At 40.1% G+C, this 27,066-nt stretch overlaps 3 protein-coding genes across 3 annotated transcripts in view; 1 reads left to right on the top strand and 2 right to left on the bottom strand.

The window, feature by feature from the left end:
* The window catches only part of nf2a (NF2, moesin-ezrin-radixin like (MERLIN) tumor suppressor a), a gene marked incomplete at its 5' end in the record, with an annotated part of 17,363 nt that extends 15,844 nt beyond the window's left edge, over positions 1 to 1,519 (bottom strand). The window contains 2 exons of the mRNA XM_010776241.1: positions 1,251 to 1,333; positions 1,445 to 1,519. Of these exons, the coding sequence (XP_010774543.1) occupies positions 1,251 to 1,333; positions 1,445 to 1,519 (158 nt within the window). The remainder of the gene's footprint in view (positions 1 to 1,250; positions 1,334 to 1,444) is intronic.
* A 4,002-nt stretch (positions 1,520 to 5,521) lies between these two features.
* Positions 5,522 to 6,811, bottom strand: LOC104949815 (F-box only protein 21-like). The gene is made up of 3 exons (XM_010776229.1): positions 6,572 to 6,811; positions 5,860 to 5,995; positions 5,522 to 5,650 (listed from the first exon to the last, which is right to left on the bottom strand). Exons 1-3 carry the CDS (start codon positions 6,793 to 6,795, stop codon positions 5,522 to 5,524), a joined length of 489 nt encoding a protein of 162 aa, XP_010774531.1. The 5' UTR covers positions 6,796 to 6,811.
* Positions 6,812 to 7,791: 980 nt separating this feature from the next.
* fbxo21 (F-box protein 21) lies at positions 7,792 to 19,507 on the top strand. The gene is made up of 13 exons (XM_010776242.1): positions 7,792 to 8,455; positions 9,512 to 9,637; positions 9,767 to 9,889; positions 12,912 to 12,999; positions 13,397 to 13,454; positions 15,028 to 15,149; positions 15,309 to 15,455; positions 15,597 to 15,733; positions 15,832 to 15,968; positions 16,516 to 16,695; positions 16,877 to 17,009; positions 17,810 to 18,000; positions 18,083 to 19,507. Exons 1-13 carry the CDS (start codon positions 8,342 to 8,344, stop codon positions 18,279 to 18,281), a joined length of 1,755 nt encoding a protein of 584 aa, XP_010774544.1. The 5' UTR covers positions 7,792 to 8,341; the 3' UTR covers positions 18,282 to 19,507.
* Positions 19,508 to 27,066: the final 7,559 nt, after the last annotated feature.

A 27,066-nucleotide genomic window follows, 5' to 3' on the forward strand; every position in this document is an offset into this window, starting at 1 on the left:
GTCACGTCACTCGTACCCAGGAAAGAAAAGAGAAATCTCCAACGAGGCGTTGGGGCAGCATAGACAGGTATTTTCTGTGTTAGAGTTTTACCCGCTATAGGGTGTACTTTGAGGGTTTGTGACTTTGCAGACCGTTTATATGCATGAAAAGCTTCATAACACACAAGGGGACGGGTAATAACCAGAAAAACATGACATGGGCCCTTTAAGACATATGAGGCCTTGTGGTTGTGGGGAAGGAACATGTCAAGGATCACCTTCAGGAAATGATTGTGTTTCTGTAGCATCTCTACAAGAGGGACACATGTGTTTGGGATTGATGCAAAATGTCAGGTGCTGTATCATCCCAGCATCAAAAGCATGTTTTAATGAAACCCAGCCCTGGTGAAGGTCAGTGAAACCCCTCCTGTGCGCCCACTACACGGCATCACTTACTAAGCAATTAAAATGCAAAAGATGTGACCAGCTACTCCCTCTCTCTCTGCTGGGGTTGAATATGTCATTGATCAGCACCAGTGAGTCAATTATCACTTTCCCAAGTGCTGCAGTTGCTGGATTTTAGAACTCATTTTCCAGCCCCACACCCCCCCCCTCCCCTCCACACACACAGGAGTTTAAAGACACTCTACATCCCTCACACTTACTCCCTATCGATGTTCAACTAAGATCAGCTTAGTAGTGGAACAGCATGAAATAACAGAACAACTCATTCTCATGCTGGTGTCATTGTAGATTTATGAAACCAATTAGAGCAACAGCATTTCTATAGTCCTTTTCACTTTAAAACATTTGCTCCTCGCTAAATGATTCTCTTTTGAAAAATAGCTACATTTGTGTTACATGGTTTTCCTCTTGAGAAAATACATGTTATTACACTTAATGAGTTTTAAGCTGTGGAAAGCTGTGCAGTTTGTTAGTGCAGCAATAGGTGTTGAAAGTGTCATACCGTGGATTTATCAATGCTAACATAATTAGTGAGGTCACAGTGATGTAGACCTTTAACCACACAAATCAAATGATTTCATTGACAAGAATACAACCTATTTACAGACAGCCTGAGAAAAGGCATAAAAGGTTTCTTTCGGAGACAACTTCTATGTGAGCTTTTTTTGTCCTTCTGCCAAAATTAACTTTGGTTTTGCATAAAACATTTCTTGTGGAACCGTTTTTTTAAACACATCCTGTGTGAACTTTAATTTAAAAAGGGCTGATGGCTGTGGAACTTCACAGTTCAGTGCAGGGTTTTTTACCTCGTCCTGCCCCTGTGCTCTGCGTAACAAGCCGTGATCCTTTCCTCCCACATTTCTGCAGTCATCTGGTACAAGTGTATCACCTGAAATAGGGGGACATAAACATAACTATAGATGAATGCTGCAGAAAATACAATCAATTGACAAACATTTTGGCTCATCAATGATGATGTGTAATACCGGCTGTCACTCACCCTCTTTGGAAGAAGTTCCTCCTCGGCCAGGAAGCCAGGCTTGTGGACATTGGGGTCGTACTCTCCGTACTGCAAGATAGAGCAAAAAGGCCAAAAGGGTTCAAATCACTGCACCCTAATGGCCACCATCCACCTTCCCTCCAATAGCAGGCCTCTCCTGGGAGCTGTTCATAAGATGAAAGCACAGCGGCTGTGAAAAAAAGGGTCTCGTGGAGAATGAATGGAGGCTGGTCTGCCACCAGGTCATTAACGTGCACCACACACTCAGGCTGTGAGGAGACGGTGTAAATGATGCTATTAGAAATATCTCTAAGAGAGCCGAGACTGATCACTTATAATCCTGGAGCCCGGATACAAATTAAAACATGCATGTTTGAGGAGAGATATGGATGGATTAGGCATGACTGAGTGGCGGTGGGGAATTTCCTTTGGGCTACTTTAGAACTGGTGGAATGATATGAATTATTCATAAAGTTACTGTTTCAAAAGAGTGAGCTATGACAGTAGATTTATGCAAGTAGGTTAACTTGAATGTGTACCTATATATCTGAGCATTGCTGTATGCTATGTAAATGTTCTTTTCAAATAGTCTTATTGAATGAACATGTGTATTTCCCTGGCACTTTGAGTTTTGCTGTTCGTTGTTATGTAGTTACCATTTTTGTTTCATTGAGGCGCAGCTCAACTTGAATCTTCTTTTTGTTAACATCAGTAAAAGTTGCAGATAGATACTGGAATTTGGTGTGGTACCATCTAGGTCAAGGTTCTGAGTGAGCTAAGCCAAAACTAGAAGGTTGAGTTAAAACAATACTGATGAGTGATTAAGAGAGAAAGAGAATTGTCAAAAGCACGACACAGGATATCCTGCACAAATTCGCCATTACTAAAAAGCCTAGGTACCTCAACAGTGACCGCAATGTTCTTAGATTTTGAAAAACTTCAAGCTGCCCTACGTTGTGCAGGTACAGACATTAGAGGTCAGATTATGCTAAAAAAAAGATTGTGTGGGAGAGATGGGAACTTTGGGATTGGAGCCTTTGTAAAACCTATATAACACACTACAGGAAAGGCAAATCCCAGTTGAAAATGATGTAACACCAGCTCTTGCATTCTCCTTAAGAGCGAAGTAATAAAATGTAATCGAGAGAACGACTTGGTGCAACAAATGAGTCGAGTCAAGCCTAAACATCCAGTAGAAATTACGGTTTCAAAAAAAGTTTTAAGGGCATCCTCGAAAAGTGTTTGATATTGGTGAAAAGAGTAAAGAGAATGTAAAGACCAGTCGGCAAGTGACTTTGTTTCAAATTAAGTTTGATTACACAGTGTTCATGACATTGTGTTTGGAAGACATAACAACATTAAGTGCTAGAACAATGACAAGAGATTCAAAATACAATTTAGAGAACATTGATTGCTGTTTTTGTTAATGCTGGACTTGCTGTACACAATAGAAAAATAAGCGTTTGAACCACTTTAACGGTTTTAATCAATTAATTATATTTGTTGTGTTGGTTGTGTTACTTTACTATGAAGTTTAATTGGATTTTCAGTGTGAGAAACAGCATATTACAAAATATAATAGGCTCAACACAGACTGAAAGCCTGTGCAGCGGTGTAGTGACTAACCAAGTGGAGAAGCTGAAGGCCATTTAATGACATCCTCTCCCTCAAGTTTCCCCTCAACAGAGCTTACTCTCCCTTAGTTTCTCACGGGTTTCTTTGTAACTGCTACATAATTGATGGTAGACATATCAAGGTATTATGGCACCAACCGGCATTTCAACAGTGACATTTCTTTCCAGATGCTTTCCTTCCTTTTAATGATTTCAAACCAAAACACATGAACAATTGATTCTCAAAGGCCAGCTATGTTTCAATATTTTCATTCAGCAATTAAGACAACATGCACAACAGTAGCCGCTGATTATTTAAATGTTCTGCTGGTTAATGCATTCCTCACACAGTCCAGTCCCTTTGAAGAAAATCCATTAACTGGACGATAGTCAGAAATATAGGTTATGTAATATCAAGCCATGAAATGCATTATTGTTGTGGAGTCAGGCCAAATGGCTCTTTTTATTTCTAGCATAGAGGTTTCTTCCATAAACAGCTATGAAGTCAAACTAAAGATATACCGGGCACGTTTGGAAATATTTTTTGTCTGAAATGTTTTTGTTCTTTTAGCAGCTTTACCATTATCAACAACATGGTTTTGAGAGAAATGACTCCACAAATATTGGATGGATTACCATGAAACTTGGTACCCTGATGTTCCCTTAGGCCGGGTCATTTCTTACAATTTTGGTGACTTAATTTTGCCATCATCAGGTCAATATTTATATTGGTATATGCAATACTAAGGGCAGTCCCATTAGCCTTATCTGTATTTTAAGTTTAGTGCTAGTCAGCATGTTAACACACAAAGCGGGTAAACATTATACCTGCTTTAAGCTATTGAATGTCAGCATGCTTACAAAAGTATTTAGCTCAGTTCATTGGTGTGGGTTGTTTACTTTCTGTATGTATTTACAGTATAACCCATATATACATATATACCTTTATTAGTATATAATTGCTTTGTTAATAATTCTATCGCTCGAAGTGGAGTCGAAAGAGATGAGTTTTCACATCTTCCGGCGCAGACTGAAAACTCATCTCTTTCGACTCCACTTTGAGCGATAGAATTATTAACAAAGCACTTATATACTAATAAAGGACTGGCTTATCTAAAGCCAGTTGAGTAGCACTTGAAATGTTTTAGCTCTATGAAACCTGATGTACTTATATGATTCTGTTTTCTTCAAGTTTGTATTTTGTTGGTCGAACGCACTTATTGTAAGTCACTCCAAAGTGACTTACAATAAGTGCGTTCGACCAACAAAATACAAACTTGAAGAAAACAGAATCATATAAGTACATCAGGTTTCATAGAGCTAAAACATTTCAAGTNATGGCCAACGGTGTGTGAATGTGTGTGAATGTTAGGTCCTAGAGTAAGGTACACTGCTCTGTATGAATGGGTGTGAATGGGTGAATGACATGTAGTATGTAAAGCGCTTTGAGGGGTCTTAAAGACTGGATAAAGCGCTATATAAGTACAGTCCATTTACCATTTACACACACACACACACACACACCATCTCCTTCATAAAACAAGGGGGAATACTCTGGTAGTTCGATGTGTGTGGTTAAACGTAGCAGCCTCGATCTCTTCAGCTGTTCTAATGAAGGGAAACGCAGTGAAGTAAACAGTAAAAGGCACAGCTGGTGCTGCTCTTCTCAGATTCTGCTGAGTTACACGTTACTGCCTCCAGTGCCCCGTACGACGGAGCCAGTTCAACAGACCCTGGATATGTTTGATTTACCCGGCTTAACTAACCCTAACAAACGCGATGTCGCTAAGCGGTCCTACGAAGCTGGATATCAACTCAGTAAATCAACCAGGGTTTCTCTGTCTGGCTGAGAGCGCGTTCACGTGAAAGGGACGGGGTTAGCAACATTGGACCAATCACAAACATGGAGACGCGTGCTGACAGCGCAGCGTCATACTTCATGAATGAATAGTGTAAATAGCAAATCCTGCTTCGTAGTACAGGCCACGTAACGCTTTTAATGAGTTAATAAAGCGTGGCCTCGTATTTAAAACGTGGCCACGCTTTATTAATATTAGTTTCATTTTCATTTATGAAGTATGATGCTGCGCTGTCAGTACGCTTGTCCATGTTTGCGATTGATCAAATGTTGCTAGCCCCGCCCCTTGAACGCGCTCTCAGCCAGAGAGAGAAACCCTGGGTTGATTTACTGAGTTGATAACCAGCGTCGTAGGACCACATAGCGAGATCTCGTTTGTTAGGATTAGTTAAGATAACTCAAACATATCCAGGGTATGTTGAACTGGCTTCGTAGTACAGCGTTAATGTCAAAGACACAAACATTATATTTAAATTTTACCAGGAGGCAGTGACAAAGATATTTGGGAAGGCTTAGCCTTCCCTAGCCTACAGTACCCGCTGCCCCTGATCAACACTGCAGTGTGTGGCAGGTTTAAGGTTGTAGTGTATGTGCACACTGTTGCTCTTACCTCTTTTCTGAGTTGAGTATGAAGAGGAGCTCGTCTTCACAAAAGTGCTCTGGCATCCCAAGTGACTCGATTTCTGCAAAGCTGTCTCCGAGCACCTGGCCAACGCAAGGCTGGGTTACAGATCTCTGGGTTAGTTTGGGGAGTAGAAATCTCACATCTCACACAGAGACAAATGCATTTAAGCATCTATTCATGGAAAATGTACTGATTGGACTGATTGCTTTCTCTTTTCTGTCATATACTGTATATTTATGTATCAAACAAGGGCTGATGTAACATAGTATTAATCAGTTGAGAATCAGTATATGTTCAATATTACAAATGGATTACTTACGACTTCTGTGAAGAATCTCTTAGAGATCGATTCCACCGTCCTTCGTATTTGTATGCCAACTCTATGGCGTGTTTTGTATTCTCTGAGCCAGTCACAGCACTCATTTTGACGATAAAACCTCTGCAATCGTGGCCATCTGTTGATGAAGGCAGTACAATTGTTATTCCGGTGAATCTTTTAGAGCATGATCAAAATGCAGCATAATGCCTGAGGCACTATATGAGATTTCTATGAGATCATTTATCATCCTGATGCATGCATGGTTTGCTATTTGTACAAAGGAAAGCAATCAGGAGAGTGATAGCCAAATCGGTCAGGAGGAGGGCTGAGCTTTTGGCAAGAGCTGCACTCTCCTGCATTTCACAGGCAACATGTTACATTCAAGGTCACACAAATTAATTATTGACAGTTTTGGGTAAGAAGGAATATAAGCTGCAACGTGTGAAATGTTTAAACGCGTAGATATACAAGCTTCACAGAGAGCTGGCTGCTGGCCTGGAGGGGTGATGCATTTGGTGCATCAGCAGGATGTCAATGGATGACAGCTGCTTGTGAGTTCGCAGTAAAGGCAACCATTTTTAAGTACAATGAGCAATGTAGGGCTCTAAATAAGACATATAATAAAGAAAAGACGGCTTCGTTTCGGTAGACGTTGGTAAATAGCCACCAAAAGCAGTAACTGCGACGATATAGCACAGAGAAATAACAGCACCTGAGTTTGTACTGGTGTCCCCAGACCTTCCCCCTTTCATGGCAAACGTCGTGTAGCCGCTTGCAGCAGCAGGAGACGTTACAAATGTCGACATTTTTGAGGACTGGAAAGCACAGGATGTGTTCTAGCAACTCGGTCGGTAGGTCGGTCAAATTTTTTGATTGAGGGTCGGATATAATCCCATTTAGACTTTGTTGTCCCTCTGCGACTGCAGACGTCGCCATCTTTACTGTTTACCCAGATTACCTCATTGAACAGGCGCCTCCCATTTATGGCGCAGGGGGCATGGCTAGGGGCGGGGCAAGGGGGTGTAGTGCAATGTGATTGGTTGTTCGGTCAGGAGAAGGGAAGCCATGCCACCTTCAGGGTTCCTTGGACGCTCGAGATTTATGTTATTTTAGAAAAATAATCACAAATGATAAAAGTCCGTTCCCCAGCAGCAGTCAAAATAAACTACATTTTTAAGGTACTTGTCCACACTCATAACATGTCCATTGTCTGTGTCAAATACATGTTTGTTTCAGATAAATCATAATTTATTTACAAAGAATACAACACTTGTGTGATTAACTGTTAGCAAAACTGATTGTTATTATTCTTCAGCTTCCTGTAGCACCTGCCAGAAGGGGAAATTAATATCTACGAACAATACATGTAAGTAGGTTTGCAGCTGATTCATTCTTTAATAACAATATAGATGCTATTGTTTAATTCATAATATCGGATCTTATTTGTCCGAAAACAATGGACAAACAAAGGGCCTATCATCAGTTATCTTGTTTTTTTTCCTGGCCAACACTTTGAAACTCAAATCTGAATAAGTGACTACTCATTTTAGCTCAAAAATACAATTAGAATCTAGAGCTTGATTATTTTTGACCCTACTTTTTGTAAACTTTTTGTTTACATCAGGATACATTGGCTACTTTTGGCTATGGTTTGAGAAATTGCAAAAGAGAAAACAAAAACAATGTATTATTACTGCATATATTCAGATAGATAGAAACTGTATTGATCCCATATTAGGAAATGATTTTTTTAAAGCAGCATTGTAACATAATAATATAAATAATTATATGTTTGACCATAAAAAAGCATTGTTTTCTTTTGTCAGTAAATTCATTTGATCAACTGTGCACTACGATGTTATTACAACGATCTTGATGGTACTTGAATGCAGCATTGCTTTGAGAATGAGCTTCGTAACAAATGGTTAGCAGCAGGTTCTAGGTAGCTATCGCTTCGAGTAAACATGCAGAAGTGTTTTGAACTGTCCAGGAGAGATATATTGGCTTAATTTTTTCCCCCCGGACGCTTAGAAGAATACGTCAACGGATTTAAAGTTATAAAGACGGATACCTTTAGTGCAAGAAATGGGTTTGTAATGTACACGTTAGTTTGTTAGTTAGTTACTTATTTTCTTTTTAACCTGTTAGCTAACGTTAGCAGCAAGGATAGGACGGTACACTTGTCTCATCTGCTTATGCTAAAAGTAAACTAACTTGTTTTGTAGGTAACCCGATATTACAAAAATACTACCATTTAAACATGGAATCTGTCTTATACATTCATAAGTCAAGATAATGTCAGCGATAGCCTCATTTAAACCTGAATGAAACTTGTTTTAAACATATATTTATTGATAGTTGAAGGTGCTAGAGTAAAGCTGGACAGTCACATCCATATAGTGTAACATAAATAATGCCTTGAAAGTGCACTTCTTTTGTAGGACTTTGTATAAGTAAATAGTAAGTTTGTAAGCTTTTCACCATGGCAAGTGCCTTAGCAGCAAAAATGGGATTCAACTCATTGTTAAGAAAACAAGCCAAGAACTTCAACGTCAGGATCTGCACAATGGAGTCAGACATGGAGTTCAGCTGCGAGGTGTGTATGAGTGTGTTTCAGAAAATGAGCAATATTAAATTAAACTTTACTGCAAACTTTACCTGAACATAACACGAAATGCATCCGAGTCCTCCTACTGACTGGGATAACAATTGTCATGCAGTGTATTGCAAATATAACCGTATTCTAAGCATTACCATACACTGTAACGACACCTTGAATTGATGTGTTGTCACGCTTTTAACAGGGGACAACAGTGATGATGGTCACATATAATATCGAGTTTCACTTTCGACACTAGATGGCAGCAAGTAACTGATCAAACGCAATTTGTATAGTTGGTTTATTTTACAGGAGAGCATATCTGTTATGTATCTCTGTTTTATGCAGCAATGGAATCATGAACATTTTAGTCAATGCAGTATTGGACTTGTCGCAGTGCTGTGTGAATCATCCTTCAGTGTGAGGTTAAAACACACTGATGTATGCTGGTTTTTAATGTATTTTGGGCCTTCCTGTAGTATCTTATGGTTAAGCATATGATTTGTTTGATGATAAAGCAGAGTTGAAAGGGATAGAAATGACTCGCAGACACCTCCTCTGTATTTAAAGGGGAGGAACCCTTCATGGTTTGCAGTTGGTAATTACACAGAGCAGCATACTGTTAGTCGCAGGTTTCTATTTTCTGTGCTGGGATGATAATTGTATCAATTATGGGTTTTGTAAATAGTATTTAGCGGGTATTGGTCGTATAGACTAAGTGTTCATACAGCCCTTGCATAGGATTATTTGATTCTCCCCTAGTTGCTCCTCCTGCTGTATTGTGAAGCAGTTTTCCTCATTTCTTGGACACACACACACACACACACACACACACACACACACACACACACACACACACACACACACACACACACACACACACACACACACACACACACACACACACACAAAAGAGAGACACGTTTTGGTCATGCTAACCTTGAATACACTTGACAAAAGCTTGCAGCCAATGTGACTGTTGATAATAAGCTCTACAGGCTGAGTTTTTCAAGTTTTTTGTTTTGCTGAGACGAAATCCTTTTTGTGTTTCAGGTCAAGTGGAAAGGGAAAGACCTTTTTGACTTTGTGTGTCGAACTCTGGGGCTGAGGGAGACGTGGTTTTTTGGACTCCGGTACGACATCAAGGACACTGTTGCTTGGCTGAAGATGGAAAAGAGGGTAAGGGATTTGAACGATGTACTGGTCATTTAAGAGCCATTATTAACATTGTAGATAAAGGTAGCGGGCAACACACTGAGAAACATTGACCCGTCTTGCGAATGTTTTTTCTTTGGGTCATTGTCGTAGGTTCTGGATCAGGAGGTACCGAAGGAAGAACCAATCACTCTTTACTTCCTGGCCAAGTTTTACCCTGAAAATGCTGAGGAGGAGCTCGTGCAGGATATCACACAGCATCTCTTCTTCCTACAGGTAAACTATACATTATGTACATCGCTGTTTTGTCACTGCGCATATAGGTGTAGTTTTGTTTTCCTCATTTCAAGTTTAATCCAATATAAATAAAAATGCTGAATGTTTGGTGATTTCTAACCTCATGTTGCTCTTTTGTCTCTGGATCTTCTCTTTAAATACTTACCTTGTTACCGTCGTATCTATTTCATTTGTGTCTTTCATGCCATAAAGGCCTCATGAGAATGTTCTTTGTACTCTACCTCGGACTGTCACATTTTATTCTTTCTCTGCTGCTTTTTAAATTGAAATAGCTGCAGGCTTGACAGGTAAACCTGAAGCCCAACATGCCTTTTAGGAGAAGCTGTGGATAACTGCCTAGTGGCTGGCTAGTGGGCAGACACTTTTTTTTTAAAACCTCTCTTTCCTTGATCGTAATCTTCCTAGAGGAGTGCTATGTTCAAGACTCTAAATGCAAAACCTGTGGGTGTTGGTGTTACCTTTCTGAGGAACAAGATGAGATGAAAGATAGGCTTGAGAAAAGATGGCTGTGTGAGATATTTAACACCTAAAAGCTCTCACAATGCTCTTTAAATACATTCAAAATTAATTCACCATTGAGAACAGGCTGATGTGCCGTATTTGCGGCTTCCTCACTATTCTGATGCGGTGCCAACAGGGGGCATGCGTCCACTGAGTTTCTAACAAGTTGTTGAGCAGAGCCCTCTGTTATACACCTTTCCCATTGTCTCCAGTCTGATGGTGTGCAGCCATGTGGAATCAATGCGCAACATATTACCGCAGCCCTTTCTCTCCTCTTAATACTCTCCGGGGGATTCCTGCGGAGCCATTCCTGCCCACAAGAGATGAGATTTGTAACTGTGTTCCAATGCTACCAGCCACATTTATCAATTACCAATTAGGATTGAAAGGCTCAGCTATTGGCCCAGTTAATGACATATTCTCTATGGGATGCTCATCCCCAATAGCACTTATAGACCATTGTGCTGGTTTAGTTATATGCTTTGAGACAGCAGTGTGCTTGTCTACTTAAGCTCTATAAAAAGTGTCTGTTTCCTTAATCCATTTAAAGGTAGTTGAAGCTATTTATTTGTTTTACGGGGAGACATCGCTTTAAAAGGAAAGAAGCAGCAGACAAATGACTCAACAGTTAAAGCAGCTACAACGGAAGAGGAATACAAAAGCTTAGCCTTGCGCCGCCTGTCTCCATATTACTCTGCTCTCATTAATTCCCACAATGTCGGGCGCAGGGCTCTGTTCAGATAGTGTCACAGGCATGACAGCTGGATTAGCGCTTATCGGAAATGATCAGCGACCCGGATACAAACGCACACACACCCCTCACACACTTAAGACCACTCACACAAACAGACACATCTTTGTCACCTCTTTAGCAACAACATTTGTAAACCAGATTGCAGCCTCTGTGTCTAAGCGCTTCCCACAACTAGGGGCCGTCACCTCTGGCTCCACATCTCAGTTAGTTCAAAACAAAGAAGACAGACTGGCTTGGTAAATTATAAGGTTTGAAGCACTAAATTGCCACCACGGCTGCAGCAGGTTTGTAGCGTCTCACCTTGCGTTCCGGCTTTGTGCTCCGCATGCAGTTTGGAAGTTTGTGATTCCATTAGTTTGACAGGGGACAGAGCTCCTGTAGTGACACCTGCACTCTTAATCTGCAGGGAGCTTGTTAAACGGGATTTCCACCCATTTGAAGAATTCATGATATGACTGGGATCTGTGATAGTTAAGTCAACATGAACCACTCTCTACATAAGCTATAAACCGGAGATCTAAACCTTACATTTGTCACTCCTAATGATTGGAGTGTATTCACACACATAGAAGCTGCTAGATCTGATTGCAGCACAGAAAAATGATGAATTAGGAAAATAGGCGTCATTCTCTGATTATGATTCAAAGCTTTTCGAGGCGCATTACTTTCATGTCATTATACTATATACGCAAGCAGATACTCCTGGAGCAGCTTAATGACCATATACATTAATGTTGGCTTAGGTCCATAGTTGGTGTTTAATAAGTCCCAATGTGGCTATGATACTCAAGTTTTAGAATATTTATTTAGCAAAGTTTATCCTGTTTCCAGGTCCAAGAGCTCTCTAAACTGAGAAAGCACCAGGGAGCTGTCGCAGTATAGCTGTAGCTTATTTACTTAAGGTTTGCAGCATATCCTAAATTGGTCTTTTTTGGCTTATGAAAATTGGCACCTGAAAACAGTTTAAGCTCTATATTGTCTCTGTGTTTGTCAGCGTGGAAATAATGAAATCAAATTTTGGCTGTGGAAGGCACAGTTGTTAGAAAGTTGTGTTTCACCCAACACTGACTCTCTTCTCTCATCGTGCTTAAGTCTAATACGATCACCTTTCAATCAGCTCCAGCTCCTTCACCTCATATGATATTTGATTTGAGCTGGTTGCTCTGACTTTAGGGGTGTTCACATTCATTTCCCACTAGGTAACATCTATGCAGAGCAAATGTCCTATCTTGCAACATGCGTATTGGCAGCAGGTTTAGGATCCGATCTTAAATGTATTTAGTTATTTCTTGTCCCATGTTTCACCCTTCTACTATAATGGGGCCAGTAGGTAATCCTGACTGAAAAACCGAGAGGGAAACAAACTACCCAATGGCACAGATTTAGATTTATTTGGGAATAGATTTTTTATTTTTTTAACTTTAATTGTCTATATGTGGCCTTTGTTCTAAATACACATCTCTTTTGTTTTGCATAGGATAAATAAAATAAATAAATAAAAATGCCTTATCGTATGCATTAAACACTCAAGTGTTCTAAGCTACATGAAGAAAAGAAAAATTAATAAGGAAAAAATACAGCCCAAAAAAAGATTGCAAATAAAGCAAAATTCATATAAATAATAATCATATTAAAACAAACAGCAAACAGAGCTGGTTCTACGGCGAGTTCAGGGACGACCTAAAAGGGCTTTTTGACAAAAAATGAGTTTTGCATTACAAGTAATTGCATTTGGTTCCTCCTCAGGTGAAGAAGAACATCCTGGAGGAGGAGATTCACTGTCCTCCTGAAGCCTCCGTGCTGCTGGCCTCATACGCCGTCCATGCCAAGGTAAGTACTCTCTGTTGAGCTAAAGATCAATCTATGTTTTAAGTAGAGCTGTCAAACGATTACAAATTGTAATTAATCACAGCTTAAAAATTAATTAATCATGATTAATCACCATTCGAACTATGTCCAAAATATGCCATTTCTTTATGTATATTGTTGTGGGAATGGAAAGATAAATGAAAGAAGGCGGATATATCCATTTAACATACAGTATGTATGTTTATTATAACATTTTTCTGTGTGTCAAAATGAAAGACAGCACCTATCAATCATCAAACTGTGGGGTCTTAATTCATTACGTGTTGATTTCTATCAACGGGAATGTACTTCAGGAAAGTCGACGGGGGGGCTAGTGGAGCAAGACATGTTGCCTTAACCGGTTTTGTGCACGGGTTGGCCAGGCCGGGACGGCTCCGCTCTGAGGGGGGAAGTCGACCTCTTGACGGTGATTTTTGTCACGTGAGTGTTCACAAGTGTGCAGGACACCNCGTTTCCCTTCATTAGAACAGCTGAATAGAGATCGAGGCTGCTACGTTTAACCACACACATCGAACTACCAGAGTATTCCCACTCGTTTTATGAAGGAGATGTCCTGTCACCGGGGCGCATGATGTGTGTGTGTGTTTGTGCTCAGCTCCGCTCTGTGTGTGCGTGTTTGTGTGTGTCCGACACCACCGGCATTTGTTTTCAAATTACCACGAACAGTAATTTACACAAATCTGGTTCTCCATAGTTATACTGTATGTATATTCCCAAGTGAAAGAAATTTGTTTAATCTTAATCTCGATGTAGTGCTATAGTCCTGCCGGAGTGCACCGGAACGAACAACACACACACACACACACACACACACACACACACACACACACACACACACACACACACACACGCCCCTTTTATTTATTTTTCTCTCTATGAACCCTCCAGGGCTCCGTACAGAACAAATGGTTAAAAAATAAATAAACTACCAAGTTTTTGAATGCGTAGGCCTACATTAACAGGCTTATGATATCACTGCCTCATCTAAGACACGAGTGATCTGATTTAATAATTAAATAATTAACATAATTACATTTGAGTTGAGTGTTTCGTCAACTTAATGCAGGGGTCGGCAACCCCTGGCACGCGTGCCAGCATTGGCACGCGGCACCGTAACCAGTGGCACACTAGGAATAAGTGGAATAAGTGTGCAAAATATTTAAATTAATTTTTGGATCCTGAACGCGAGACCGCCGCCAGAGCGCGTCTCCCCGTTACCTGCAGAAGGAAGCCATGCACGCAACGCAGCCCCGCTCTCTTTATCTCCAGGTGACTTTCTGCCGCTTTCCTCTGTGGTGCAGTGCTGATCGTTTCACCACGGAGGAAAGCACTTCACTAATTGCAGTACCCATAAGGAGCTGTACAAATTACGCAGTTTTTGCGTGGCTGTGTCTGAGACTGCCAAGGCACACNTCTGTTTTTCTGCTTTCCCGTTTCACTTCCAGAAACATACACACGTTCCCTCACTGTCGCTCTACCATTCACAAACACACATGCACAAGCCGCACCCCTCTCTCTCTCTCTTAAAGGGACAGCGATCTCATCTCACTCTGCATGACCCTAATATCATAACTTGTGTGTTCTGGGGAATCACAGAACGGACGATCGTCCTTATTATTATGCCGTTTAAACCAATTATTTAAATGTGTTTGTTAAATTCGGCATCATGTAAGTTGCGCTGACAGGTGCACACACTGCTTCCCCGCAGCAAGGCTCCCCCGCCCTCCTGCTGATAGTTGACGAGCGTCAAGCTCCTCAACCCCCCCCCATTGATAATTCTCGATCGTTGGCACGCTGATAACATTTTTTTTTTTAAATGGCACTTCATATCAAAAAGGTTGCCGACCCCTGACTTAATGTGTTGCTTAAAATAATACTTCTGCATACAGTAGGCTATGTGACACTGTAAGTGTTGCACGGCCAGATACGGCTCGAGACGTCGGCGCCAATGGACCAATAATGTGTCTCTCTTTCATTCTGTGCCCTTCCTTAGTAAAAGCTTGACTCTGAAGTACTATGCAAAGAAAATCCTTTACTTCCTGAGACAACAGAACATCCTGAGGAGTTTGAAGACTTTCCTGGAGCAGCCTGCAGAGCAGCAGTCAGCTTTAGAAGGTGAGGCATGAATACATGGCAAACAACACAAATTGCACTGTTCAGCTTATACAGTACATACAGTGCATTTTCACATTTGATTGGTCTTGCTTTTGTTTTTAATTTTCACAATTAAATCCAATTATTCACCCCCTCACTTGCTCTTGCCGGCCTCTCTAGGTGCCATACTGGTGGATCAGTATTGTAACCCTCTGGCTGAGGTCACACTGAACAGCGTATCAGCACAACTGGATGAGATTGCAGAAAAAGTGAGGAAGATGCTGAAAATCAAGAACTCCTCTCACCCCAGCCTGCGCATCGCTCAAGGTGGGCTTTTCAAAAAACAAAAAATCATGTCCTCTCAATTTAGAATACCATTGTATTTGGGCCATATCTGTCAGCTGCACAATATTTTCCCTTTCAGCCATATTTATTATGTGCATGTCTGATTTCTTTTTTATTGTATAGGAGACTGTTTTGTCGTGGAGGACTTTGAGCTCCAGAGGCAGGTGGTGTGTGCTCTAAACTCTGTCCTGTACGAGCAGCTTCAATACAAAGGCAACGAGTCTGACTACTACAACCCTCTCAACTCTTACATCCACCAGGTAGATTGTTTAAAAATAATTTACACTTTCAGCTTTTCAACCATTTTTTTAACCATTAAAATCTCAGGACTCGCTAAGCCATGTTGTTGTTCATTCAGGTGCTACTACGCCGTACAGGTATTCCCATAAGCCTCTCGGTCCTCTACATGACGTTAGCCCATAAACTGGGGGTTCAGGTGGAACCTGTCAACTTCCCCAATCATTTTCTGCTGCGCTGGTGCCAAAAACAAAGAGGGTAAGGTTTGAAAGTAAAATATCCTAACATTTCGTTTTAACATCATCTTCAGTGTAGAGCTGCCATTTACATGATTTGTTGAACCAACCAATCAGGAAATGAAAAGACATTGAGATATTCTTTGGTCGTACGTCAAAGGATTTGTTGTCCTTTTTGTTTCATTGAGTCAATTTCTGTTTTTAACTTCCTTTTTTCATAAAATCCTAGTTCTGCTTATTGTCGTCAACATGAACAAATAATATTCAAAATCCATCTTGTTTAATAGTATATTTTTAGGCAGCCTACTTTGAAATCTGACAAGTTCTCAGCTATTTTGGTTGTCTTTTTGGTATAAACTAGAATAGACACTAATTACATTTTACTTTTTTTTGCTGTGCAAGTTAAATGTTTTCTGTTCACTGGAATGGATGTACATCAGCTAATTCTGGTGCATTGTGTTAGAAATACAAGCATGCTTTGATGCTTTAGTAGTTATGCAGACACTTTGTGATAGATTCCTGTCAAATATATTTTTCACATCATAATTGACCAAACTTTGCACCTGCAGGAGCGAGGACATCTATGACTATGTCTACATTGATGCCTTTGGTAAAGGCAAACAGCTGACAGCCAAGGAGTGTGAGTACCTGATTGGCCACCAGGTGACGGCAGATTACTACAGTGCCATCAGCACCACGGAGGTTCTGCTGAGGATGGTGGGGAACCTGCTCAACATCGGCAAGAGAGGGTAAGAGAGACTCAAAAGCTGACTGTCACTACTGAGTCTTCTTTTGATGGATGGTCAAGGCATAAGATGTTATTAAATGACGTCTAAAATGAAATCAATTCCTTCAACGTATCACAGAATGAAATGACTCAATCAATGTAATGATTTGTTACTTCACCCTAACTGTGTGGTTTTCTTTTAGGGAGGGCAATGAGAAATCCTACCAGCTGCTGAGAGACTCTCTTGACCTTTACCTCACTATCAACCCAGACAATGTGCAGTACCTGCTGCTGCAGGCACGCCTCTACTTCCACCTGGGCATCTGGCCAGAAAAGGTTTTTTTTAATAATGCTCTATATGATAAAGTATTACCTTCCAAAGCACTATCTCTCCAGCCCTGTAGAGTGCTGCAGGAATGAAACCTGGCACCCAAAATGTACTTAGCGCTTGGTTCCCTCATCTTGAAGTCAATGGTCAATTTCTGTTTAAAGGTCTGAAATAAGTTATGAGAAGAGGGAATTACAGGACGATGTGGTTTTACTAGCAGTTCACATTTTTAGTAAAACATTTTTGAGTCCTTTGACCTTTATTAGGTAAACATATTATGTTCTTTGACCTAATAAAGGTCAGTAAATATCCCAGCCGTGTGTGCTGAAGTTTCTAAATGAGACTACTTAATGGCCTCAGACCAAACACTAGAAAGCCTTCAGCTTAGTGGCGGGGATGTTAAGTTATGCAACCGGGTTGTTGTACGTTCACAGGCTAATGTTAGCTTTTTCCTTCTTGGATTATCCATTGGTGGAATCCCATTGGTATTTTGACGATGCTAGCTTTCAAGTAGGCTTAACAAAATGGATTCCTGCAGCACTCTTTATATTTTAGAGCTGGGAAATATTCCGAAAGCTGAATATCATGATTTGACCAAATACCTCAATCGTTATAGGTACAATATTGTAGGCGTCACCATTAGTAGTTATTTTAAATAATCATCAGTAATGTGGATATAGTGACTAAGCAGGAAAAGACAAACATTCTGATATATTCAGAATATTACATTACTTTCATGTTTGATAGGCTTTAAAACTAGAAATGACATTACTCATAATATAACAATATTGAAAATCCTCCGTCCCAGGTGCTCGACATCCTGCAGCACATCCAGGCGTTGGACCCCTCCCAGCACGGGGCAGTGGGCTACCTGGTGCAGCACACGCTGGAGCACATCCAGCACAAGAAACATCCTGCTACACCCGAGGTGAAGAAGCGCAGCGCTGCAGAACACGTGGAGGTCCAGTATTCAGTCGGCCTCATCATGAAACACAAGAGGTGGGTGAGGCTAACGTGCAGTACAACAATCCTTCTCTTTTCAAACTTCTCATCGTCTGTCCGTCTCCATGTGTTCCCCCAGGTCGGGATATAACTGTGTGATCTACGGCTGGGACCCAAAGTGCACCATGAGTCAGGAGTGGATCACCACCATGAGGGTCCACCAGCTGTCCAGCGGGGCCAACCAGCCCTTCTACAACGTCCTCGTACAGGACGGTACTTGTCGCTACGCAGCGCAGGGTAAGAACAATCCAAATCAGTCAGTTCCACGTTATGTCTAATCTTGCAATAAGGTGATGCAAGAATCTTTTTTTAACACAAGCATATTTATATACACATAGTATTGTTGGTATTTTGGGAGAATATGTCGGTAACACTGTCTAAGCTCTACTAATGAAATATAATCTGCTTGTAGATCTGTATAATTATAGTTATGAGGTGAAGTTATAATTATGAGTGCTTCTGGATATTCATTATGCTTTTAAACAGCAATCATAACACATTACATAGCATTTTAAAATAACTCAAAAGGTAAAGTACCTCATAGTTGCGGTTAGTAACGGACATTGATGGACTTACATTTCAGATGATTTATTTATTATAAGCAGCTCTAATGTATTATCTGCTTAAAACATCAGAATGTGTATGAATTTACCCTAAAGCACATTATGACCTCTAAGCTTCATTTGTAAAAACATTTGATCTGTGATAATACTAATGCAGTATAAGGATTGTGACTTTTTTTTTAAAGCTTCATTCTGTTTAGAGCAATATGGATATGAATGAGTGATTAACACTTCCAAACTTCTACAGAGCTGTAAGCAATCTATAATATAATATATGTTCTTATGAATAATTGAATTATTTTAGACATGGAAGTCAAGCGATCAATGCAGCAGCTTCATTTCATATTAAATAAGAAGTGTCTCTTTAATTCCATTTTAAAGAAATGTTATATAATTGCAATGAACAATAATATATGTTATCATCTAAAAACAGATACAAAATAATTTCTCAATTCTAGTGAAAAGCCAAGAGGAAGTCAGCAGCAAAACAATGTAACACTTTAAGTTTTCATAGAAGCATATAAACAAACCAGTGAATGAGGAAATAAAGCTCTTATAATCTAACTGAAGGTGGGACAAATACATTCAGTATTTATTTACCCTTTGATAAATGCCATGTAAACCTCACTCCTTTTTACGAGACCTTTGTAGCATCTGAAACTGACCTACATTTTAACCCCACTTAAATACATTAGGCTGATTTATATGTATTTCCTAATACTACTTCCTTGTACTTAACTGCTCACTCTGCTGATGCTGCCAATACTACACAGCTCCATTGTTTGTACCTGTTATCTTTGCCCTCTCAGACACCTTAAAATGCACCTGCATACTGTCCCTGCACACCCTGAGGGAGCTTTGTATTGATCAGTCCCGTTGCTCTCATGTACTGCTGCAGGAAGACAAGATTCAAGGCTTTTATTGTCATTTCTACATAGCTACAGTGTAGATATATCAAAGAAAATCTTAGGTCACAGGCTCCTCCAACAGTGCAACACAATAAATCCGATATAATAGTGCAAGTAAATACAAATAAAATAGGATAGAAATAGTGCAAGGAGAAGACATAAAGCTTGTGATGCCAAAACACATTTTCATTTGACATTTCAAAGTTGTGTGTTTTCCCAGAGGCCTGTACTACGAATCCAGTTCAACATATCCTGATATGTTTGAGTTAGCCGTCTTACCTAATCCAAAACAAACGCGCTCCCGCTAAGCTGTCCTATGACGCCGGTTATCAACTCGTTAACTTAAGCCAGTTTGGCCCTATCTAGTTAGGTGCGCGTTCACATGAAAGGGGTGGTATCTGGAGCATTCGACCAATCACAAACATGGAGAAGCGTACTGCTTTCATGTGAACGCGCACCTAACTAGATAGGGCCAAACTGGCTTAAGTTNAGTGTCTGAGGATTTCACCGGAGGATGTGCTGGTAGTTCCTTCGATTTTCGCTTCCTCGTTTATCGCTCCTCGGTCCTCCGGCACACAAATTAAGGCCACTGGGACCGCTACTCAAGATGGGCGCAGACATATCAACTTCCGGTGATACCGAGACCAAGGAACGGAGGAAATGAGAAATAACCGAAGGTGAGACACAGGCCTTGGTGCCCACCGTCGCGTCTTTTACGGCCGTTACCGGACACCTTCCGCAGCCAATTCGACATGTTGATTCGGGAGGCTGTCAGGCCGTAAAGGCCCCAGACACCACCAAACTGACACCAAAAAACAAGGTCCCGACGGGAACACTACTGTTTGCGTGGCCTCACGTCTCCTGCGTCTTGGCCAACAGTCGCACTGGGAACACACCGCAAAAGACGTTCAGCCGAACGGCCAAGTATCACGTACGAACTGCGCATGCGTGAGTGGCAATAACTCTTCCTTCCAGCAGGCGGCCGGTAGTGTGTATTCATCATTCAAAAGAGGCAACAACCAGAAGACAGACTTCATGATACACAGAGAAAAGAAGAATAGACTGCGTGATATAATAAACAACAAATAGCGTGTGCGTTGGTCTTCGTTTTCTTCATTTCCCAGATCGGATATGATGTACAAAATAAACTCTTGCGTCCAGCTGAGAAGAAAATGAAAAAAGAATAGCCGTCCTGTGGTGCTTCTTAAATCGTTTTGTTTGGGTTCCCTCACTTCCGTTTTCGCTTCTCATGCACTGATCGCTAGCTGAACAGTCAATCAAGAGTGAGTTTAAAATTTGAACGACAGCACTTTGGCCGATGCCAAAATGGGTCGGAACGGCCGAAAAGACACAACGGTGCGGTACACACCAAATCTGAGTAGGGCAACACGACGCTCATCACGGCCAGACATCTATTGACGGCTGAAATTGGCCCGGTGTTTTGGTGTCTGGGCCTTAAAGGGCAGGCCGTCAAGCCAAAAATCACTCTGATTGGCTGCTGTTCAGCTTAGCGAAACGGAAGTGAGGGACCCAAACAAACTATTAAGAAGGCAAATCTGAGATTTCATTGAACTCCAGCTCTCGACACAGGTTCTGGAAAGCCCCATGAGCTTCTGGCTGTAGAGTGAAAATGGAACGCACATGCTATTTGTTGTTTGTTTATATCACGCAGTCTGTTCTTCTTCTCTCTGTGTATCACGCAGTCTGTCTTCCGGTTGTTGCCTCTTTTGAATGACGAACACACACTACCGACGCCTGCTGGTAAGGAGAGTTATTGCCACTCACGCATGCGCAGTTCGTACGTGCAACTTGGCTGAAGTCTTTGCGGTGTGTTCCAGTGCGAAACCTGGCCAAGACGCAGGAGACGTGAGGCGACGTGAGGCGACGTTCTGTCGGGACGAGTTCCTTGGTGTTCTTTGGTGTCAGTTTGATGAGTAAGGACCTTAAGGGAAAATCTGAAAATGAGCTTGCGACTTGTTACACTCGGCTGTCAACGTGCACAAAAAAAATACAATATGGGGCCACAATCTGTTTTCGTTTAATCAGCAGTCCACCTTGATTAGAGCCAATGGGAGTAAATTGATGTTGTAAAGGGAAGACGGGTACTTGTTTAGCGGTGCAGCTGCTGAGAGGTTTTTGGCAGACTTTCCCCTTCTCTTTCTCTACTCATGAGCTGTTTTTGTGCAGCCTATGAGTCACGCAGTGGGATCTACTTCGCTACCTTCGCTCATCTTTAATCATATTATGACAGCCTGAAGAAAGCAAAAGGTGGCATTAATGTATACATTAAGGTTTTTTTTTAAATAAGGTGAATCATAGCTCTGTTAAGGAAAGCACAGTCGCACACAGAATCCGTGTGTGTAATCAGTTTCCTGTGAGATCAAAAAGTGGTATATAATTTCTAGAAGAGCAGGGAGCAATAAAAACTACCCTAGTATGAGAAACGGAGTGCATGAGTGGAGCGGATAATAGAAGTTAGGATTACTGCTGGGATTTGTGTGAAAAAATGACTTCTTGACCCTTACCTCACCTTGAACACAGACACATGTTCATAAAGTAAGTTTCCAAGAGCGCAGGCCACAGGAAAACAATTCACGTTGTATCATCACTAACTAGAAGACCATTATAGTAATCAAATATGGTGTCAACAGTTTGTAACCCTATATATGACATGATTAAGGACACAACTTACATGTTATGCATTATTCTACAATCCACTACAACAGTTATGGGACATTTCCTCAATGTGAATAAGACAAAATACACAAACATTACAATGTCCATCTAAAGTTTATAATAATAAATCGTAATTATTGTTTTTTTCTCAAAAATATGCTTCTCAACAACAAATTCAGTGATTCATCTGCAGATTACTCTCTTAATTATTCAACTAATTGTGTGGTCTATCACCTTTTACTTTAATCACAATTTGAAGTCAATGTCCTACAAAAAATTGCTGTTTTTAAGAAGTATGATTTAAAGAATGCAACTTTTAAATGTTAACCACTTATTGAAAACACTCCCTGGGTATCAAATAAACAAAAATATCGACACGCTGAGAATAACCCTTTGATAATGTATAAAATGTTCCTCACATCTAAAAACGACACTAACCTTTCTGTGGATAGTTGTGTGTGTGTACACAGTGGGAGCGAACAGTTCAGTCTCAGTGGATCAGCAGAGTTGTTTCTAAAGCCCCCTGCTTTGAATTCTGAGTGGGTGCAGTGCGTCAAGGAGGTGTTGAACAAGAATTTCAAGAAACAGCCTCTCTGGACAAATTCACAGGGATTCACTCTGCGAGGTTGAATATAGAGTAAGGTCGGCTCCCAAAGGCAGAGTGCCACAGAGGGCGTGGAGTGCATGTTCATCCAAGAGTGGAGGGACATGACAAACAAATAGAAACAAATGACACTGCTGCAAATCACTGGTTTACAGGTGCCTCCAATAAGACTTAAACCTAAGCTACATTTTTAAAAATAGAATGAGGCAGCCTTTTGTCTACAGTGTGTTTATTTTTAGACGTATTCCAATCCGATTTCTTTTCTATCTCACTGCATATGACACGGATATATTTCGAATCTATGTAAACAGCTAAGAGATTTACAGAGTTTCACTTTACAGTTTCAAACCACACAATATTGTATTTAATGCTCATGGAATATGTCATTTTATCCTTGAGATTATGTAAATCCTACTCTGACTCAACTGTCATAATATTGATGCTCCACCGCAGCTTGGGTAAGCCAGCATTACCGTGAGGAGACATGGAGATGGAAAGGAAATGATATGGCCAATATTTTTACAACTAGATGCAGAGATATTTCAAGTGAGTCACAATTTGTAGGCATGTCGTGCACCTGTGAAGGAAAAAATGCGGAGTGTATGTATATACAGTTGCAAGAAAAAGTATGTGAACCCTTTGGAATTACCTGGATTTCTGCATAAGTTGGTCATAAAATGTGTTCTGACTGCACGTTAGAAGTTTGCAAAAGAGCACCTGGATGTTCCACAGCACTACTGGCAAAATATTCTGTGGACAGATGAAACCAAAGTTGAGTTGTTTGGAAGGAACACACAACGCTATGTGTGGAGAAAAAAAGGCACAGCACACCAACATCAAAACCTCATCCCAACTGTGAAGTATGGTGGAGGGAGCATCATGGTTTGTGGCTGCTTTGCTGCCTCAGGGCCTGGACAGATTGCCATCATCGACGGAAAAAATCAATCAACAACAGAATGGCTTCAACAGAAGAAAATACGCNCCCCACCACAACAGCCAGCTGCATACCTTTAGTTAATCTGCTAAAAAGGCCACATTATTAACCTGAAAGTACACAAAAAGTACACTTCAGATGCTCAATTTCCTTGACATGCTTCACGCTTTGAAATTTCACCAATATCTGTTACGGTTCTTCAACAAAACGTTCACATGTAAGAGGTTTATCTCTCATTCAGAACAATGAAAATGCTCTCACTGATCACCATGGAAACCTTGGATCTCTGGAGATGTTGTTAGCTCAATATAAACACCTTTGTCATGGAACACAATGATGTCATAACTCCAACTCACATGGTCAGAGCAGCAGGCTTCAGATAATGGTTAATGGTCCTGCCCTCAACAGCTCTACGTCAATTATGGTGTGTCATCATAGCCGTTTCCATGGAAATGCATCCCTCGCCATAAAAGAACATGTCGCTATACATTAACTCCTATGAACTTCACATGTGTGCTAACAGTCCAGCCGTGAAGATATCTACGGGACAGTTTTGAGATTTCTTCAAATGCCGTTGCCATGGCAACACAATGCTCGCCATGAAACACGGTTTTCTCATAACTTCAGTGAAAATGCTCTAAACGGCCCAACACTTCACAGGTTTGGTAACGATGAAGCCATCAACGCATCTAAGCGTATTATGGGACGTCATCAAATGACGTTGGCATAGCGACAGATCATTCGCCATCAAGTTAGTTCAAAAGTTTGCAGTTCAAATATTCTGCTGCCTTTCCAAGCCTTTTTACTTTCTTTTCTTCTCTCATCACACATTCAAGCCCCCAGTGTTCATGTATCATTTCAATCTAAATTATTCACTTTCTTCTTACACATTACAATCCAGCATAGCAGTTTAGCGTCAGGTTTTCAGCTTAAAGCATTCCCACTAGCAATTTCTTCAGGAATTGCATTCTCTAGTTTTACTTACACTGCCACTGTGTACTTTAGTATTTCCTTGTCAACAGCTCAATCTGTGTTGCTTTTACTGCTCAAGAAACTAAGTGCCAGAAAAAAAAACAAGGGATGTACAGCTTCCTGTAGAATACATGCAGATTTAAGATAATAACAGAAGAGCAGTGCGGGGTAAAATAAAATAAACTCTAGTTTACTTGTATTCCTGTGTCATTTTATAAGGGGGTCTTGCTGCCGACAAGGAGATTTTTAAGAACAAAAAAACATAGTTTTAAAATTCAACATCGCAAGGGTTTTCATAGGAGATAATTAACAGACTATACAGTGTCTCCTGTATCTGAAGACTGAACATAGCCTATCCTTCGTGGCTTCATAAAGAAACGTTTATCTGTATTAATATGTTTGCAGATCATGTTCGATTGATGTTTGATTTCCTTTGGGACATGCATCAACAAATCTTTCCCTGGAGTCACAGTGTTAATTGAATACCTTTGAAAGGACATTGTGAAATGGAAAGAGGAGCAAAATTACATAAAAACTAACATTTCAGAAATAACTTAGGTATCACAGACAAAATACTCATTTTGGCATTTTTTTTGTGTTAGGATAGGACTGTTAATCGTGAATTATCATCATGGGCCTGGATCTTGTAAATGTCACTGTAAATGAAAGTAGTCAAATTTGAAATGGCATTTTTAGCCTAAGTGTGAGTCTTTGACATTTAGCAGTGGTTGTTATGATGCGTCCTGAAGGGGACCTGCTTGTTATACTCTCATCACTGCATCTTCAACATTCCTCTAATCACAGCTTCCTCTGATTTAATTTGTAAGATCCTTGCTTCTTTAACTTGATGACAGAAATGTTTGCTCAGTAATCAGACAAACCTCTAAAGTTTCCCCTTCTTTCTTCGCAGTTCTGTTCAACATGCATGACTCCGACAACGATGGCACCATCACTTTGGCGGAGTACAGGAAGGTAAAAAAAGTAAAATAACTTTTTCGCGTACAGTATCCCTCACACAGAAGCTGGCACGTTTGTGTGTCTTCTTACTCTATTACACAAACTTTTACATAATTTTTACATATTTCTATATATTTTTCAATGAAAATTGCAATGGCGTATTGGACAAACATTAATGTGTTCAGATGAAATGTCATACTATAGTAAATTGATTAAAAGATATAAGTATAGTATGTCAAAAAAATCTGAAAAAAATCATAGTAGTATGTTGTGGGTTGAAAATATGAAAAATTTATTAAATAAAATGTTTATTCTTTAGTATGTCAAAATGCAAATTCATAGTATACTATATCGGAAAGAAGTCAAAGTATAGTATGTCAAAAAAAGCAAAAGTTTAGTAAGAAAAAAAGTCAGTATAACATACCAAAAAAAAAGGTCATAGTTTAATATGTTGTAAAGTATGGTTTGCATCATGTACATCAGAAACATCATAGTATAGTATGACGAAAAAAAGTAATAGTTTAGCATGCCGGGAAAAAAGTAATAGTATACTATGTGGAAAATAAGGTCATAGAACGTTATGTCGAAAATATGATCGAAAATGTAATAGTATAGAATGTCAAAAATGTATAGTAAAGTATATTGTGTGCTGACTAAATAAAAAAGTGATCGTGGAGTATTACGAACATCTCAGTAAAATGTTGTTGTTTAGTATGTCAAAAAACAAATTCATGACATATATCAGAAAGAAGTGAAAGTATAGTATGTTGAAAAAAGTGATAGTATAGCATGCGTAAAAAAAAGTCAAAGAATAGTATGTCAAAAATGTACATCACGGTATAGTGATTCCAGGAAAGAAATGTCAGAGTAGAATGATATTGATAATATCAGTGTAAAATCATAGTTTAGTATGTAAAAAAACATCAGAAATAAAATGCCAAGAGAAGTCAAAGTGCAGTATGTGGAAAAGACTGTCATAATATAATATTTTGGGATATGTTATAGTATAGTATGACAAAAACTGACATTTGGAAGTGTCAACCCCTGATGTTTCTTCATGAGGTTTAAAGACTAACAACGTTTTCTTTCTCCTTCAAGGTAGTAGAGGAGCTAATGTCGAAGAGTGGAGAAATCGGGCAGGAAACGGCCAAGGCCATAGCAGACGCTGCCATGTTGGAAGTGGCAAGCATAAATGTGCCCAACATGGTGAGGGAACTGACCACAACAAAACTGTAACAATTCATCATACAGCCATATTTATCTGCAGCAAAATAACACATTATTTTCCTCTTCATGATTTTAGGGCCCAGAGGAGTTCTATGAAGGAATAACATTTGAGCATTTTGAAGAGGTTTGCATCTTTTTTAAACGTATGGTCCACCTAATATAAAAAAGTCCGTTTTTGTCACTTACTTGACATCATTTTGTTATCTCCCCACAGATTTTAAA

The sequence above is a fragment of the Notothenia coriiceps genome, unplaced genomic scaffold (genome assembly GCF_000735185.1).
Source record: "Notothenia coriiceps isolate Sejong01 unplaced genomic scaffold, NC01 NC01_scaffold00016822, whole genome shotgun sequence".
In the NCBI taxonomy this organism is placed as follows: Eukaryota; Metazoa; Chordata; class Actinopteri; order Perciformes; family Nototheniidae; genus Notothenia; species Notothenia coriiceps.